Here is an 18097-nt window from a genome sequence, read left to right as displayed (position 1 = left end):
AAGGCCCTGTGCTTGGTGATACTGCTGACGAGTTTTTCTATTTCCAGATCTAGTTAAAGTGAAGCCGCCCTGGCCCTGTTATTGAAGAAGCAGTTGTGTGTGTTGGGGGCGGGGGAGTGGGGGGGGTTCCTTTGTGGTGAGGTGGTTCTAGGGCTATGGGCCAGGGTGTGAAAATCTCTATAGTGTCCATGCTGTTTCCTAATGCAAGCTCCCATGGAAGTGGAATTTATTATAAACCTACTGTTTGCCCTCATGAGAAGTATAGCAGGATGAGACTCGGGGCAACCAAAGACGTACCAGGACTCCCTCAAGAACTGGCATGCACGTCAGCTCATTCATGGTTCAGCTAGTTTTTAAATAGTGTGCGGCGATGATGGTCTGCTTTTAGTTGGCTGTGTCTGATTCTTTTTCGTGTGCTTGCAGGTCCTACAGGTATGGATCTCTGGCAGGTGCTGTTGACCTTGGCAGTGGCAGGCTCGGGCAATGCTGTTTCTGGGAGTGAAGGTGAGTTCTGCTTTCCCATTCTCGCCCCCTGTGTTTTGAAATAACACTGAACGTTACTTGTTAAATGTAAGTTCTTTGGATGATTTAATTAAATGGGGTAAGTTTTAAGTAACAGCAAATGGGAAACTTGTCTTAGCTTTAAAATCATAAGCTAGGAGGACTTTCCCATGGATGTTTTAAGAGGAATACAATTTCAGCATCTGATGTTTGCACATAAAAAATAAATGCTGCAAACCATGCCGAGGGCATTTATAGTGAAGGCGAGCCAGGTCTCTTGGTCCAGGGAGAGACACTGAAATGGCACTGGAGGGTTGGTTATTAACCTACTGATCACTCTGCTCAGCCGTGACTAAGGATATCATCTCCTGTTCCCAAAGCTCAGAATTAAGGTCTTGGAATCAGAGTCTCTGAGAGTGGAAATGGCAGATTTCAAATAAATTTCACCTTTCACGTTCTGGGTGATTACTGTTTGGCAAAGTTTGAAGGAAGACATAACGGATAATAGTTGAATAATGTACTCAGAACTCATGAGTTCCTGGGCCGTCTCTGTAATTCTCCTGGCTTTTTTTTATGCCATCTTCCTCATGGAGAAGTCTCAGTACATTCAAACGTATGTCTCATGGCACAAATAACTGGAACAAGAAAGAGTAATGAATGGGAATGAGAAGAAGGATTTTTCTGTCCAGAAAGGAAACTGTGCTTTTAAAGGGGTGGGAGACTTTTATAAAAGATTGTCTTTTTTTTTTTTAAGATTTTATTTATTTACTTGACAGATAGAGATAACAAGTAGGCAGAGAGGCAGGCAGAGAGACAGGAGGAAACATGGTCCCTGCTGAGCAGAGAGCCCGATGTGAGGCTCGATCCCAGCACCCTGGGATCATGACCTGAGCCGAAGGCAGAGGCTTTAACCCCCAAGCCACCCAGGCGCCCCTAAAAGATTGCCTTGAGTACTTGATTTTTTTTTCTTTCTTTCTTTCTCGGTCATCAACTTGAGAAATAAACAGTCTATTTCTCCTGTGCTGTGTCACCACATTCAGTTGTTGCTTTAAGAGTAGCTGATTCTCCTACTCACTGGGCAACTCCTGCTGGAAAACACAGTTTAACCAGCAGAGGTAATGCCTTAAGATGTCCTCCCTGACCTTTGTGCCAAAAATAAATCTGTAGTAGTAAGCTGCTGAGGACAACCAGAGTACAAAAAAAAAAAAAAAAAAAAAGATAAATAAAATAAGAAGGGCAAAATATGTTATTTTATCTTTTAAAGCAATTTAAAAATATTTGTAGAAAAGAAGTCATAATTGTTTGAAATATTTTTGGGTCTCCCTGGTGTTATAATGTCAACATTATGCAAGTGAAACATGGAGAGAATTGCAGGCTCCATTTCAGCAACTTTTCCCATGGCTGGTTTTAGACCCTGGTTCTGAGCCAAAGAATTACAGCTGAGATCCTCGGCTGTTCCAGAGTCATGGTGGTTTAATCTCTACTTTCTTCGTTAAGGTGGCTTTCACTCCAAAGGGCTAGGCTTGAGGAATTTAAAAAACCTGTGAAATGAAAAGTATGGCAGAGGCAATCTTATAGAAAATTAAAAATGTGTCCCCAGCTGCGAGACGAGAGCTCAAGTTACATTTAGACTTAGAGGCTCTGCAAAGAGCATCTATTTTCGCTGCTTTGACATTTTAGCTTTGACATAAACCTTTAACTTCATAAGGAGAATGGAGAAGACAACACCATTAACTGGTTTTCTCTTTGCTTTCTGATAGTGTTCTGTTGGCTTTGTCTGTTTGGGAGTAGCAGAGATAAGAAAATGCAGTGGCTTACAGCAAACAATTCACATAGCCGGCCAGTACTTAAACACAGTAATTTAGCAAAGGAAAAAAAATGTCTTTCTCCTCCTTTTTTTTTTTTCTTTTCTCAGTTAGTGGGCTAACCCAAATTCTTTTGGAATATGTGGCTACTCCAGAGTTCTACCTTAAAATGGCCTGGGATTGTTAAGGATGAGTCTGGTGTTTCCATCAGAAGGTATGGAGGAACGTGTTTGAACACGAGCGTGCACACATATGAGTGTGTTTACCAGTTCTGGCCATTTATCTGGTGAGTTCTGCCAAAGTGATCACGTGACATAACACGGCTTGAATCTCAGATGACATTCAGAGGCACTGGGGTTCTTTTTCTGCCAGGTCCGGACTGTAGCCAATTTTTTTTTTTTTAATGTTCTCTCCCATTGTATAAGGCAGACTGAAAATATAGGTAAGAATTTAAAACAAAACAAAACACTCCTATAGTTTTACCAGGCATTCATTTGAATTCAGTTTGGTCGGGGAAGGAGGTGACAATGCGGAATAAGGGATCTGGAAGGTGTGACCTGGTAGAGTCCCCTGGGAGCTGGGAGAGGATGACAGATCTGTATGCTCAGGGAAGGTTGGCACTTGAAGCCTGGAGCAGGGTTTTTCCTGCTGGGGCAGATAAGCGGTTAGAAATACACTGGCCCTGATTGCCCCATGGGCAATTTAATATATACCTAATTAAATTAAATATATGCCTAATTAAATTAATATACACCTAATAAATATACGCCTAATTGCCTCATGGGCAATTTAATGAGAACCCAACGTCAAACAGTGCACCATGGTGTTAGCTCAAGGGTTGTAATAGGTGCTGTCTCTTTGTCTTCCATCCATAGTATTAGTCCCTACACCTGCTCCCATGACCGGTGACATTGTCTCAGGGAGAATTTCTTACTCCCCAATTGGGAATGACCAGCAATGCTTTATTTTCAGAGGGCTTCACAGGGTCAAACTGTCAGCTGGTTACATCAGAACTACTGCTCCTGGGATGATGATTTTAGGGAGAAATGTGCATAAAGAGGAGATAGCTATAAATGCTCTTGAGAGGAGGGCCTATTATAAATTGGGTCATACCTCTGTTATTTTAATCAGTCCACAACTGAGCATCGTCTTTGACTTCCCAACCTAACATGGGAGCACACAGGCCCCTGCCCTGAAGAAGTCCAGTCTCGTTGGGACATGAGAAACTTCTAGAAATTAATGAGAAACTCTATAGCTTTAAGGTCTAAATTATGTAATGAGTACAAGTGGTCATGATGCTCAGAAAAAGAATATATCAAGGTGGACTGGAATAGTTAATTCACATTCAGTGTATTGATTGATTGATTGATTGATGATTGATTTTAGAGCTTTCTGTTTTCAAAGATTCAACTTAGGGCTACAAGGAAAATAGTGATTCTTCCCTCAAGGAATTTAGCATGAGCTAAGGGATCAGGAATCTACACAAAGAATTACCAAAGGAGACAGTGTCCATTAACTATCAAAATAGTGGCCCAAAATACACTGTTTGGGAGGAGGGAGGTGAGGAGAGTCATCTTCTCCTGTAGTGAATCAGGGAGAACTTCCTGAAGGAGGTCAGGGTTATTTCAGCAGACCTAGAATACTAGGTGAAGACTTTAAAAGGCTGAGAAGATCAGGTGACTACAGAAAGGATGCATGTGGTAGATGAACAACATGAACAGAAGCTCGCAGATAGAGCTAGAGGGTGTACGTAGAGAATGGCTTGTTCGGTTACTGAGTTTATACTGTGTACAGGCACTGTACTAGGCAACGAACGGCTCTATTTTACGTATTTGGCATTTGGTAGATATTTTTTTGAGTGCTTACTTTGTAGAAAGCATAGGATTCATTTGGCCAGAGTATGTTGTACGTGAGCACTAGATCTGTAATTACTCACTTTGGAAGTCAACTTAGGTTGCTAGATTTGAGTTAAATTACAGAAGGGCCTACAGATGGCAAAAGCTTTGTGGAAAAGGCAGGTCTTGCTGGGCCTTGGAGAGGGAAGATAGTATTTAGAGAGGAAGAGAAGCGAGAGAAGTATGAGGCATATCCAGCAAGTCATAGTTCTTTCCAAAGTTGTAGGCCAGGCATAAGTGCTTATGATGGAACATTATTTGTGTGTGTGTGTGTGTGTAATATTTACAGATAGCATATATAATATTTGTGTGAAATGGCTATCATATGTGTGTGTGTATATATATACACACATATATATGGCATGGCTTGCAGGCAGAGCACATAATTAGTATTTTATCACTCCAAAGATTAAAAGGTACTACATCCTTCTGTATCTGTCAAGTTAAAAATTTACACTGGGAATAAGATGCCATGTCCTAAAGGAATCAGGATCCTCAAAATAATGTTGTCTCTATATCTTTGAACATTTTTTATAAACCTATGCAAATATATACAGCACTTTTGGGGTTGGGGGGAGCCACCTCTGTTCTTATTGCTAACAGACAGGAAATAATGACCCAGTGGAAGAAACATTATATTAAAAAAAAAAAAAAGCCTTACCCCCTTACAGTGAGGTTGCACAGAGCCCTGACAAGTTGCCAAGACATAGAGGATAGATATCAAGCAAGTATTAGAGTCATGGTTATAGTTGGCAAACAGTCAATGGTGTGCCTATTACATGTTTTCAAGGAGGAATAGTTCTAGTGTTCTCTTCGTACTGGGAGTGAAGAAAACCACCATAGAGCTTTAGATTGCTGTGGTCTTTACTGTCACCAAGAGCAAGAAGAAATCTTTCAGTCTGTTCTCATGCCATGATGGCCTGAATCCGTGTACACCAGCAACCCTGTGTCTCTGAGTCCTTGCAGGATTGCTGACCACTTTGACACTGGAGTTCAGCAACACGTAGCCGGTCAGGTTGAGGAGCCCCTGGCCTTGTCTTTTGGGATGGTGCCCGTGGAGGGGATGAGCACAGACCTTTGCAGGTGGTGGTGACACAACACATTCTTTCGTTGGGTTTTTGTTGAACACTTTCCTGGATTCAAGGATGGGTTTTAAATTTATGTTCCTACCTTTAGAGAGCATGTGGTTTATAGAAAAGAAGACAGACAAGTCAACATAATTCTGATCCCCTTAGGTTATTACAGAGTTTTAAACAGAGTAATAATACTGTTAGGTTTTCACTTTGGAAATAATCCTGGTGGTAGGATGAAGGTGGGTTTGAGAGGCATGACTGGAGAGGGAGAGGATTATAATAGGTCAAGAGAAGAGACGATGTAAAGGTGACCGTTGTGAAAAATAGATCATAGGGATGTTGAGACAGAACCATCCGTACATGGAGTTCAGTTCTGTGTGGGTTTTGGACTTCAGGAACCATTGGAGCTTCCTTCATCCATTTCTAAGTTCTCATCTTTGTAGGTAATGTTAGCAACCTCAGCAGTGACTCACTTGTAATACGGTGAAGTCTCAGAACACAGTTCAGCCCAGTAGCTGTAAAGTGGGCCTTGCAGGGAGCAGTTCTGTCGGGGAAACGATGTGCTGAGACGGATGGCAGCCGTGGGCCATTTCCCAGAACTCCTACCCGTCCTCGCTCGGGTCCCACGGCTGTCTTCCCACCTCTGCAGTGTGGCTGGGGTATGGCTTGGGCTGCTGTGCCCCTGGGCTCCACAGTGGAGCAGAGGCCTGGCTCCCTTCCCTTGTCATCTCTGGATAATCATGACTCAATCCTGAGACCTGGAACGTACCCCAAGATACTGTATCATCACTGGAGTATGTACTTACCTCACGGAGCTCAATAAAATATATGCAGGATAAGTTGACAGCAGCAAAGCTTTTGCGCTGGGCAGAATCTGGGAGGTCAGTGAGGCTTACACATAGCTAAGTGACTCACCCCTGCAAAGCAGCTGGCAGGGTGAGTGATTAGGTTTGTGCCTCAGCTAATTAGTAAATAAGAGGACCGGGACCACCCAAGAATAGCCTAACCTTGAATGTGGAATTCACGCATGCCAGTGACCTCTAGGATACTTCTAGTCTTCCTCCTTGGACCCCAACTCTTTGGGCATGAGCCAGTCGTGCTCTGCACAATGTCTCCCTGTCACTTTGCTTCAGTGGCCTAAACTGGGGCTCCTGTTACGGGGTGCCAACAGGAACAAGGTTGACATGTGGACACACTGGGTTTTCTGCCTGTGGTCGGAAGCTAACCCAGGTTTGGTTGTGCAGGAGTCCACTCTGACTGGGAGATCGTCGTCCAGGACATGGGACCCAGCATCCCTCAACCACCCAGCACCTTTTCCCTAGAAAACCCTCTTGGGAAGAACCTGTGGTTAGTGGTTTTCTCCTCACTGTGAATTTAAGTCAAGGAGTTATTTTCCCAGAGTTGATTCAGTTTAAACCTTCACTTTAATCTCTCTACGGAAAAAAAAAAAAAAAATGTTAGGCATTTCAGAGCCATCAGTGAAGGCATCTTTTAAGCCTAACCCCTGCTCATTATACCTGCCAGCTTACCCAGATGCTGTGCCTCTAACTTGTCATCAGGCGAACCCCAGCAGCCACAACCCTCACCTTCTGCCCTCCTATTTGTTCTTTTCCAGCACTTGCATGAGTGTTTAAGTAATGCTGTCAACAGTGTCATTCTCGAACCCAAAGAGACGCTTCCTCATGATCTGTGATGAGCAGTGTAAAGGCGGTAATGATGTGTAACACAAACACACTTTGAAATCTGATGCAATGACCATACAAAGAGAGGATTCTGCCAGTCAGGGCACAAACTGCAAGGCCCAGGGTCTTGGAACCCTTCTACGGTGTCGGCTGCAAATCAGAGTTCTCTCTGGTCCGTATTTTTCAAACCTGTTCAAATGAATCCACAGGCTTTCCCCAGGTGCATCTATCGGGAATCTCTTTCTGTTTATACAACATCTCGCTGACCTTAATCCTTTACCTTAACTAATGACAGTGTATTCATTACATTTTCTTGGCAGGTTTGCAGGTATTAGAACGTGAATGATGATGTCCCAACTGTGGAGGAAAGGTTTCAGGATGTTGTTAGTAGGATCTCTCACCAACGGGCTGAACAGAGGGGTGGGAGGAGGAGGTGGACTCAGGGCATAGGAGAAGTGCTGTTTGCTGTGTGTCCCTCTTCTAAGTGAGGTTGTAATGACGTCTGTATTTCAAGTTGTGTGACTAAGTCTGGATGGAGCTTGAAATGGGCAATGTAATTGTTTTCAAATGACTAGCAAAATGACCCCTGTGTACCTCGTTTAATGAAGTATCATGGATGTAAAACTCACTAAACCTTAATATCCAGGAGGAAAGTTTTGTTCATCCCTGTATCCCCCTCCTCTAGCATTCTGTCACATACAGTAGATTTATTTGTGGAGTGAATGAATGAATCAGAATGTAAATTCTGATCTGGGACGTCTCTGGCCATAGCCCACAATTGTTACTAGTGCTCTATTATCTCATTTTAACCAGAGTGGGGGCTGAATTAGGACCTCCTTCCAGTGGGAAAGGTCTGGAAATAGCTGTGTAGCTGTGGAAGCTAGAACTAGTGGCCTCAAGAAGCCCCGAGCATCCCTGTGCCCATGCCTCAGCCCTGATTAATAGGCTTTCTCTGTGGATGGAATGATCTCGTTGTTCTACTGTATATCTCACATGCCATGAAGGCCAGAACTCTGCTCTATGCTCTGAAGCCGAAGAGCCAGATGCCCTTCCTGAGTCTTGCCAATCTTTTCCCAGGTAACTGAACTCTGTACCCCATGCACCAGCCACTGGCTAATATGCTACATTGAAAGAACCAGTCACCCCGCACCAAACCTCTGACACCACATTATCTGTGTCCCACCTACCTGATTAAACCATCTCAAATATTGACAGACATAGAGAGGTATCCCGCAGATCCCAAATCCAAGTTTTCTCTGCCCCTTTGGACATTGACCTTTGGATTACGAAAAATCTGATTAGAGATTATATGGAAAGCTGGATCAATTTTCCGAGTTCCTTTCCTTAAATACCAGGTCTTTGCAATTTTCCAATGAGAACCCATCTTGAAGTATGAAACCCTCAAAATTAAAATTCAAAGTTATATTGCTAAAATACTTAGTTTCTTGATCTCTGAACTTGAAAAAAACTGGTGTTTTCTGTATTCCCTAACTTTTTAATAAAATCTTGCAAATTTGTGGAACAAGAAATCATGTTTAGAGCATTTGCCTTCTGGATAGCCATGTGCTATGTGTTGGAATTAACAGATTCACATCATGGGAGATTGAATTGGTGGTGTTGACCACTCTGTACTTGGGGGAACTTTGGCCTCCCCAAACACAAGAGGCCATTTTTTAAGGAAAGGACCATTTTGTGTTCTTAACATTTAGGACGTATCCTCCGTTCTCTACCCAGCCACTGACCCAGCTGCTTCCTTGGTTGGAGCAAGAGGCACCATGCTTTTCTTAACAATAGATGATGATGGAAGAATGTGTTGTGATGGAATTTTTAATAAAATTGATGGGAGCAGGAGAACAGGGAAATGGGCAGGAGTCCGTCCAAGAGCCCTGCTCCACATCAGGGCAGTTCGGCCAGATCTAGCAAGGAGTAGAATGCACTGAAGTCCCCAAGGGGCCATGCTCTGCCAGCCCTGGCTGGGCTCACAAACTGGTGTGTGACTGTGCCCAGCTGCCCATGTGAGCTGTGCCAGCACCATATTCTCTGGATGTTTGCTCTGAACTTCATAAGCACAGTTGACTAACTCTCCCACCCTTTGCTGTCATCATTAAGCCCGACTTCCTCGAAAGCTCTGATCGAGGAACAGAAGAGCCAGATTAATTTCTGAGCATACCCAGGCTGTATCTGTATGGCAGACTCATGTTTATCTTAGCCATTATGGATGTGAAAGGCAAAAGTGTAGCTACTCTCGCTATGCCTGGACTCTCTTGTCTGATTTCCATGGATGGGTGCTAAAAAATTTGGTTCCTGGGTCTAAAAAACTTACCTTAAGGAAAAAATAGAATACAAAGCACTTTCTTTAACATGAAATGTATCTAAAATAGAACTCTTCCCTGTTGAATGTAGGCGGTGATTTTTCCAACGAGTTCATTGGGAGTGGGTTGCTATGAATCCAGAGTCAGAGCCTCTGATATGGGGAGAGGCAACCGATGCCTCAAAGCAGAAGGTAGAAGGAAAAGACTGAAACTCCAGGCTGTCATGAGACCGGCTGCCTCCCAGCCCACAGTGGGCATTCAATTATTTAGTTGGTAGGACCCAGTTGGATTTGCACTTGATTTGGTTATGCAAGATGCCCCTCTGGTGCTGTCATCTTGCCTTGGCTCTCACCTCCTTGAGGCAGCAACAACCAGCCAGAGGCTTAGACTGTGAGAGGGTTGAGGGAGCCTGGGAAGGAGCTCCCTGAGGAAACGAGAGGCTGGTCAGGCAGCCTTGGCTGATACTCAGAGAGCCTGCAGAGGTGCTCGGAGGGGAAGGGTCAGTAAGCAAGTCTCCGTACCAGTCGTATCAGACTCCCATGTCTTTCTTCCCTCATCATGAGGAGAAGCAGTCCACGTTAGGGATTTCAGAGTATTGATCTTGAACTTTGTCAGAATTGGGTTTGAAATGCAGGGGCACCTGGGTGGCTCAGTGGGTTAAAGCCTCTGCCTACGGCTCGGGTCATGATCCCCGGGTCCTGGGATCAAGCCCCGCGTCGGGCTCTCTGCTTAGTGGGGAGCCTGCTTCCCTTCCTCTCTCTCTGCCTGCCCTCTCTGCCTGCCTCTCTGCCTGCTTGTGATCTCTGTCTCTCAAATAAATAAATAAAAATCTTAAAAAAAAAGAAAAAGAAAAAGAAATGGAGCTGTGCCGTTTATGAGTAACAATGTATGCCTAAAAGAAGCAGTGCAGTTGCACAAGAGAGTTTGGGAAGCTAGTTATAATAATGCCTTCAGGAAACTGCTGAGAAGAGGATTCTAATGTTTAAGGGGTTTTCAACAGCAGAACTGATGTTGTAGCGTAGACTTTTATTAAATGAGACACTTCTATAGGGATCATTTTTACAGTGAATATTCAGAGGATAAGTTTGTTTAAAAAAAAACTGTAGGGCTCTAGTTCTTGTATTTTTTTTATTAAGGATTTTATTTATTGATTTGACAGAGATCACAAGCAGGCAGAGAGGCAGGCAGAGAGAGAGAGAGAGGAGGAAGGAGGCTCCCCGCTGAGCAGAGAGCCTAATGTGGGGCTCGATCCCAGGACTCTGGGATCATGACCTGAGCCGAAGGCAGAGGCTTTAACCCACTGAGCCACCCAGGTGCCCCAGTTCTTGTATTTTTAATAAAATTGAATTTGACCAAGTCAGCAGGTGGGTCTGTGGTGAGTTGGTTCTGATGCTGGTGGTGATACTGGGAAAGTCAGTGCAGTTCAGTGACCGCTTCCTGAGCATTTGCTGTGAGGCAAGACAATGTCGAGGGGAGTGAGGCCGGGTCCCCAGGTTAGTCTGTCGGTGAACTAGGGATGTGGAGACACCAAGTTAAAACAAATTCATGGCAATAATTACATAGAACCATTTTAGTGGCTCCATATTTTAAAGATTTTATTGATTTATTTGAGAGAAGGGGAGAGAGAGAGAGAGCACAAGTGGAGGGAGGAGCAGAGGGAGAGGGACAAGCAGACTCCATGCCGAGCACAGAGCCTGACTTGGGGCTCCATGGGGTGGGGCTTGATCCCACAACCCTGAGATCATGACCTGAGCCAAAATCAAGGGTCAGCTGCCTAACTGACTGAGCCATCCAGGCACCCCAAGTGGCTCCAGTTTAACTACCTCATATGTATTACCTCAGTTACTCTTCACAGCAATGCTAAGAGCAAGTTCCATTATTACCTTAGGGAAGAACACCAAGAATAATTAAGTAATTAGTTTACAATGGTAATGAGGGCAAAAGTGAGAGTCCCAAGCCAGAGCACACACTACACTGCCTCTCGTGTCCCAGGATTCTCCCAGTGGCTAACTAACTATCGTACCTCTGTGGGAATCCCATGTCCTTCCTGGAAGCTGCTGGTTTACCTGATCAGCCTGTGAAAGAATCATAGTTATATTATGTCAAAAAGGCAGGAGGCGATTCCAGGAACTACTTCAATAAGTCCTTTAGATTCAGGGTCGTTAGATGCAGTACTTAGACTTCCGATGTTGGACCTCATTACTTCAGATCTAATATAACTTATTTATATAATATATATTATTTATATACTCTTTATATAATAAGTGATATAATATACATTTATTTATAATCTATAATATATAATATAAATTATTTCATATATAATATAAATTATATATTTATAAATTGATATAACTTCTGAAGAGGTGGGGGTAGTTTTCTCAAAGCAAATGGGCATCCCTTCCTGAGGCTAAATCAGCAGCCAAAGATTATAGGGACAGGAACTGCCTCTTCTCCTTTGGGAAAAAGCTCTGTGAAAAGTACCTCCTGGGTCACTGAACAACCCCTTCTCATGCTGTCCAGTCCTGTTATCCACATGGCTCTCCCCTCATCATTGTAGGGAGGTATAAGGACTGCTTATGAAATCAGCTCTGGGTTTTCTCTTCTGTGTCATTCATGGGTTTTCACGTATTCTCTATGAATGCAGAAGCTGTCAAAGTGAAAAGGAAGCTGTCTCCGGTCTCCACTAACATGTTTCTGGAGTTATGCTACACACACAGACACTATTATGCGATATATTTTTGCCTGTTTCTGAATCTACCCTTTCTTACCCAAAGTTTTGCTGTTCATGGGATAAGCATGCCCTGTTTTGTAGATAGGATTTATGTTGGGTGAACATTGTTCGTATGCCATTTTTCTGAAAGGATTTCTCCCTGTAAGTCCGTGGTGGTGAAACTGAGTTTATAAGAACAAGAGTCTTCAGTTCACTGGAATTTCTTTCTGTGTTGCTTTCTTAGGAGAAAAAGGCAAGGTGTTAGAAAAGAAAAATTGTATCAAGAAGCTACTTAAACCAAATTTGGGATGTCTTCTTGGCCATTAGTGATCCCATCTAATGGTGTGATGGGGAAAACACACACACACACACACACACACACACACACACACACACACACACATTAATTAATCAGCAACCCGGGTCATGAATCTAGTTCTATCAGTGATCAGCTCTGTGGTTCTGGGCAAAAGCTCTTAATTTCTTTAAATTCAGTTGCTTGTCTATTAATAGAACTTTCAGAGAAAAAATATCTAACCTGTCCCTTTCAACTCCAAAATTAGGTTTTCTATTATTTCTTAGGTATGGATGTGGTACTTTGGAAAAGATTCCCTCCTAACAAGCCCTACTTTCAGTCCTTTGTGATAGACCTTCTTCTTCCAGACTTTTTTTTTCATAAGTGGCTAGAGTGCCGGCAAGGCAGGCAGGCTCATCACATCTGCCGATGGCGGAAAGCTAAAGAGATCTAATGTGCTGAATGACAGACGTCGGCTTCAGAGCATCTTGACAGCCTGCAGTAGGGGCCAGAACTACCAAGATAAAATTTGATAGGGATAAATGTAAAGTCCTGTGTCTATAGGTTTAAGAAACTTACCTTCAGGATTGAAGAACGTGAGATTCCTGGCTTACGGCAAGTCCTTTGTAAAAAAGACTTGGTTATTTAGTTCAATTCCAACTACAGGTAACTAATCTATTCTGATGTAGCTGCTAAAGGAAGTTCAGGCTGCTTTGTTAAAAACGGAGGGTCTGGGTAGCTGGGTGGCTCAGTCCATTAAGTGTCTGCATTTGGCTTAGGTCATGATCCCAGAGTCCTGGGATTGAGTCCCACTTGGGGCTCCCTGCTCCGTGGGGAATCTGCTTCTCCCTCTACCCTCCCCCCACCCCTGCTCATGATCTCTCATTCTCATTCTCTTTCTCAAATAAATAAATAAAAATTTACAAATAAAAATCTAAAAAAGAAACAGAGGGTCTAGAACAAGGAAAGCGCCAGTCTTCTGAATTCTGCACTGGCCACAACATATCTAGAATGATCTGGTGAATTAAGACACAAAGATGTCAGAAGAATATTGACAAACCAGGACAAAACAGACTTAATGGTGAAGACTCTTGAGATCCCATGAAAGGAACTAGTGATGTTCAGTCTGAGAGTAATGAAGAGGCCGTGGAAAGATGTTTGTTTTATCATCTTGAGGAGGGCTTTAACCAGTTCTGTTTGTATAGCGTGGCAAAGTAATATACCGTAAATACAGACTTTGGGAATCAAACATACGCATGTATGAATTTCAGCTTAGCCTGTTTCAACTCTGCAAATCTCAGCAAATTATTTTCTCAGGACTTCCGTTTCTCATCTTAAAATAAAGATAATAATCCTTGCTCATAAAATTATCCATGCACCTGGGTGGCTCAGTGGGTTAAAGCCTCTGCCTTCGGCTCAGGTCATGATCCCAGGGTTCTGGGATCGAGCCCCGCATCGGGCTCTCTGCTCAGCGGGGAGCCTGCTTCCTCCTCTCTCTCTGCCTCTCTGCCTACTTGTGATCTCTGTCTGTCAAGTGGATGAATAAAATCTTTAAAAAAAAAAAAAAAATTATCCATGAGAATCAAACAAGATAGTGTGTTAAGTAGGTGGCATGGTTCCCTGTAAGACTCAGGTTTTCAGTAAAGCCTAATCTCCTCTTTGTTTACCTTTTCTTCAAAAGGGGAAGAACAGGGACAATTAGGTTGATGTTCAAGAAAGAACTCTATGCCAAGTGTAATTATCCCGAAGTGGGATGAATAAATAGGTCAGAGAGGGCTGGAGTTAAGGTGTGGGAGTTTGGAGCTAACTTGCCAAGGCACTCTGGTGCAGTATTCTTGTTCAAACACAGCTTCATATAATAAGTCATTTTGATTTTACACAGTAGGTTTCCAGGTATGATTTCATGTGAATACATGAGAAAAATAAAAATAGGCAGAAAATCTGGGTAATATGATCCCTGAGCTTCCTCTCTTCTCCCTGATCAATGGTCTTCTGCATTGTTGAAATTAATGTTTACTGAAACCTATAGTTTATTGCTGGAGACCAAGTTATTAAAGATCCAAATGTGTTACTCCATTACACCTACTATGTTAGGGAATCATTTTTGCAAGTTATAGAAAGATACTCCGCTGTGACAAACAAAAGGGCTTTCTGGCTGCCTCCATCGTTCTCAATAGTGCCATCACTTCCTGCGGACTCCCATGCGCTCAGGGATGGTTTTCTCAAAGGCAAAAGGTAGAATTCACTTGCCAGCATTTTGACTCTGAAGTTTCCTTTAAACAGCCGATCATTAAATCCACCTAGTCCTCTCTAGCTATCCTCCTAGGAGCTCTGATTGTAAGAAACAGCTGAACTTGTAAATGTTCTGAATTCATTCTTCTTGAAATACATGGAGGTATCCAGGTACTAACTACATCTAAGTGCTTTTTCTAAAAGAACAGAGCTGACAAACCAATTCCTGGCTCAACAATTAGGACTCAAACCATGAACTTGCTCGTCCCATGCTTCTTGGCTCGTTGTTCGTGTTTTGAGGAAGATGACTGAATGCAAGAGGTAGTTTTATATGGTATACTGAATAACTTCTTACAGGATATACTTAATCAGAAAAACATTGTTGGACAGGACTTCACAGATCATAGAGTTACACTGGTTTTCAGAGACCGAAGGCCTAGATGAGGGTTTCTCAAACTCGGCCTACTGACAGTTTAAGCCGGATAATTTTTTTTGTGGTGGGAGGCGTCCTATGTGTTGTACAGTGTTTAGCAGCCTCTGCTGACACTACCCAGCAGGTGGTAGGAGCTGCACTCCCACCCTCAGCTGTAACAACCAAAACATCTCCAGTCATGGCTAAGCATTCCCTGGGGAGGGCACGTGGCCCCCCGAGTTGGGAACCACTGGTCCAGATCTGGTGAGTCCTTGTTGGACAGATTATGCCCAGGATTGTTCTGGGAGTCAAATTACATAAAGCATGTTGAAGTCCTTATTTTAAAAATAAAATCTTTACACATTTGTTTACAGTATATCACTTACGTTTTCACTGGCTCCCATGTTCATTCATTTTGGTTTTTTGGGGCCAGGTGCTGAAAACCAATAAATAAATAAACTTTGAGAGGCTTTACGGTTTGTCAAGTAAACAAAGAGGTTGAAAGAAAAAGAGAGGTCATGTGAGACATCAGAAATGAGTGTATGTATATAAAATGCACAAAATATTGTGGGAGTCCCAAGGAAGAAAAGGCTGCCTTTGACCCAAACCACAGAAAACCAGTTGGACTATACAACTGAAACTCTGTGATAGTAATTGCTAATTGACTAATTTTTTTTTCATATGATACCATAAATTTTTTAAACAGATTTTATTTATTTATTTGACAGAGAGAGAGATCACAAGTAGACAGAGAGGCAGGCGGCTGGAGGGGGGGTGGGGAAGCAGGCTCTCCGCTGAGCAGAGAGCCCAACATGGGGCTCGATCCTAGGACCCGGAGATCATGACCTGAGCCGAAGGCAGAGGCTCAACCCGCTGAGCCACCCAGGCACCCCACGATACCATAAATTTATGCAGTTTTGCCAGAAGTATTTGAGATGCCTGCTGACAGTCAATATGTAACACAGATGAAGGTATTATCATTTCTTAGGGCTACTGTTAAACTGGTATGAAATCTTAAATGAGCAACTAAAGAACTGAAGTTGTCACAGAAACCTGCTGTTTTCCCAACTTTTTTTCAACTTGCTCCAGTGATAACAAACAAGCAAACAAAAATGATAAAGCTAAAAACTCCAACCTAGATTTCCTTCAGTAGAGCACAGATGTCAGAAGCCTAGCAAGAAAATACCAGCAAGCTCTGTCCTGAGTGTATTCTTCAGGTGGACCTTGATAATTTTCAGTGTCTTGATTCAAAAACAAGCATTCTTAGTGTCATGAACACCCGTTTTAAACTCTAAATCTGACATTGTATATTTAGATAAAAATAAATAAGTCTGCCTAAATAATGTCCTGCTAGTACTAAGGAGGTAGGGTTGACCACCATGAAAGTACCAGCATGTTCAAATTTATTGGAAGGTGTTCTAAGTTAAATAGCCATGAGCGAGGAAACTCCATATAAAAGCCAAATATTTGAGGCCAAATTTGCATGAAAGGCTGTAGCATTTTACCCTAAACCTCTCCTGTGAAAAACCACCTATTTCATGTTCCAGAGATACTCACAGGTTATATGGAGCAGGAGTTGTTAGCTGTAACATGGGCTGCCCTAATGGTTATGAGTCACATTTGTTTTGGAAGATTACCCTTAAAGCCTGTCACTCATGCTTGTTTATGAGGAACACAACGACTTAAACATCGGCTGACAAATCCCCATGGATGCACGGTCACATCTGACTGCTTCCAGCAAATGTTTCCTGTCACTTCTCCCTCCACCACTTTGAGAATGAAAGGCTTCTGGAGCGGACAGGGGGCCATCCGTGAGCGTTTATTAAAAGAAGCATGGGAGAGTGTGGTCACTGCAAAGCCAGCTGTTGAAATTAATATAATTGGTGTGAGATTAGATTTCATTGGCCTTAAGACCTGCCTTTTACTACCAGAGAAATCAATCTTCACATTTAAGGTCACACTAATACAGAACATTCCACGTACCGAGCTGTCTGTCACATGCCTGTAGACTAACCGTGCCGTGCTGTTTCTCTAAGCATTACAAGGGAGACAAACAGCTGGCAGGTGCATCTCGTGGTACATTCAGAATCCTTGTGAAAACTTCACCAACATTATTTTTTAATCTCAATTTGGCTGTATGTATAAGAAACCAAACACACCATATAAGCATAAATGTATTATTGCTAGTCCTTAGCAGCTCATGAAAACCAGGCCCTATGATGATTTATAAATCATCATTTATAATTATGATTATATCTTATATAATATTTTTATGTTATAAAAATAAAAAATTTTATATAATATTTTATATAATAAATTATCCAAATTTATTGGATATATCCATGTCTTATTTCTGGGTTGAACAGATTATATACAGCTTCCCTCACTAGGAAAACACTGTACTTTTCATAAAGTTGCTACAAATTCATTCAGAGAAATATTTTTTGAGCATCTCCTATGTGCCACGCATGGTTCTAGGTGCTTGCAGTGCCTCCGTGAACAAGAAAGAGAAAACTCCTACTGTCCTGGGGCTTTCCTTCACAGGGTATGTGTGTGTTTGCAGGGGGCATGAGGGTGGGTGAGGCAGATGATAGACTGTAAGAGTAATAAGTTACTTAAGTTTAATACTTTTTGTAATTTGTATACTTTTAATTTTTATTATATATATGATTTATCATTATAGATCATAGATATATAATACAGTAATATATAATATAATAAAAAATAATTTTATTATATATAATAAATTATAAGTTATAATTTTGTAATTTATAAATTTTATACTTTTTAGTCATTTAACTTTAATACTTAAAATAATAAGTAGTAAGACAAAATAATTGTCTAGTATGTTAGAAGAGGCTATGGAAAACCACTCCCATTTGTTCCTCACAGGAGTGTACACCAAAGTTGATCTTCAGTATTTTATGTGAATCTCCTAGGTTTTAAATGTTAGAAACCAATCCAAAATTATTCGACACTAAACTTATCCTCGGGGTCTGTGTGAAAGCTGCAGCACCAACCCCCTGGTTACTGGTGAGGAAGCCCAGGCCCAGAAGGGTTAAGCGACTTCCCCCGAGATTCCAGCAGTTACTGGCAGGAGTAGGGCCAACACCCAAGCTTCTGCTCCTTTGTGCATTCCTCCATAGGTTAGACCTCGTTGGTGGAATCTACTCAAAA

General features: G+C 42.3%; 1 protein-coding gene across 1 annotated transcript in view; it reads left to right on the top strand.

The window, feature by feature from the left end:
• The window catches only part of LOC111140951 (growth hormone receptor), a 273022-nt gene that overhangs the window by 131788 nt on the left and 123137 nt on the right, over nt 1-18097 (top strand). The window contains exon 2 of the mRNA XM_022493224.1: nt 424-504. Within this exon, the coding sequence (XP_022348932.1) occupies nt 424-504 (81 nt within the window). The remainder of the gene's footprint in view (nt 1-423; nt 505-18097) is intronic.

Source organism: Enhydra lutris, unplaced genomic scaffold (assembly GCF_002288905.1).
Source record: "Enhydra lutris kenyoni isolate GAN:26980312 unplaced genomic scaffold, ASM228890v2 scaffoldscaffold5, whole genome shotgun sequence".
NCBI classification, from domain to species: Eukaryota; Metazoa; Chordata; class Mammalia; order Carnivora; family Mustelidae; genus Enhydra; species Enhydra lutris.
This window is presented reverse-complemented; position numbering and strand designations above follow the sequence as displayed.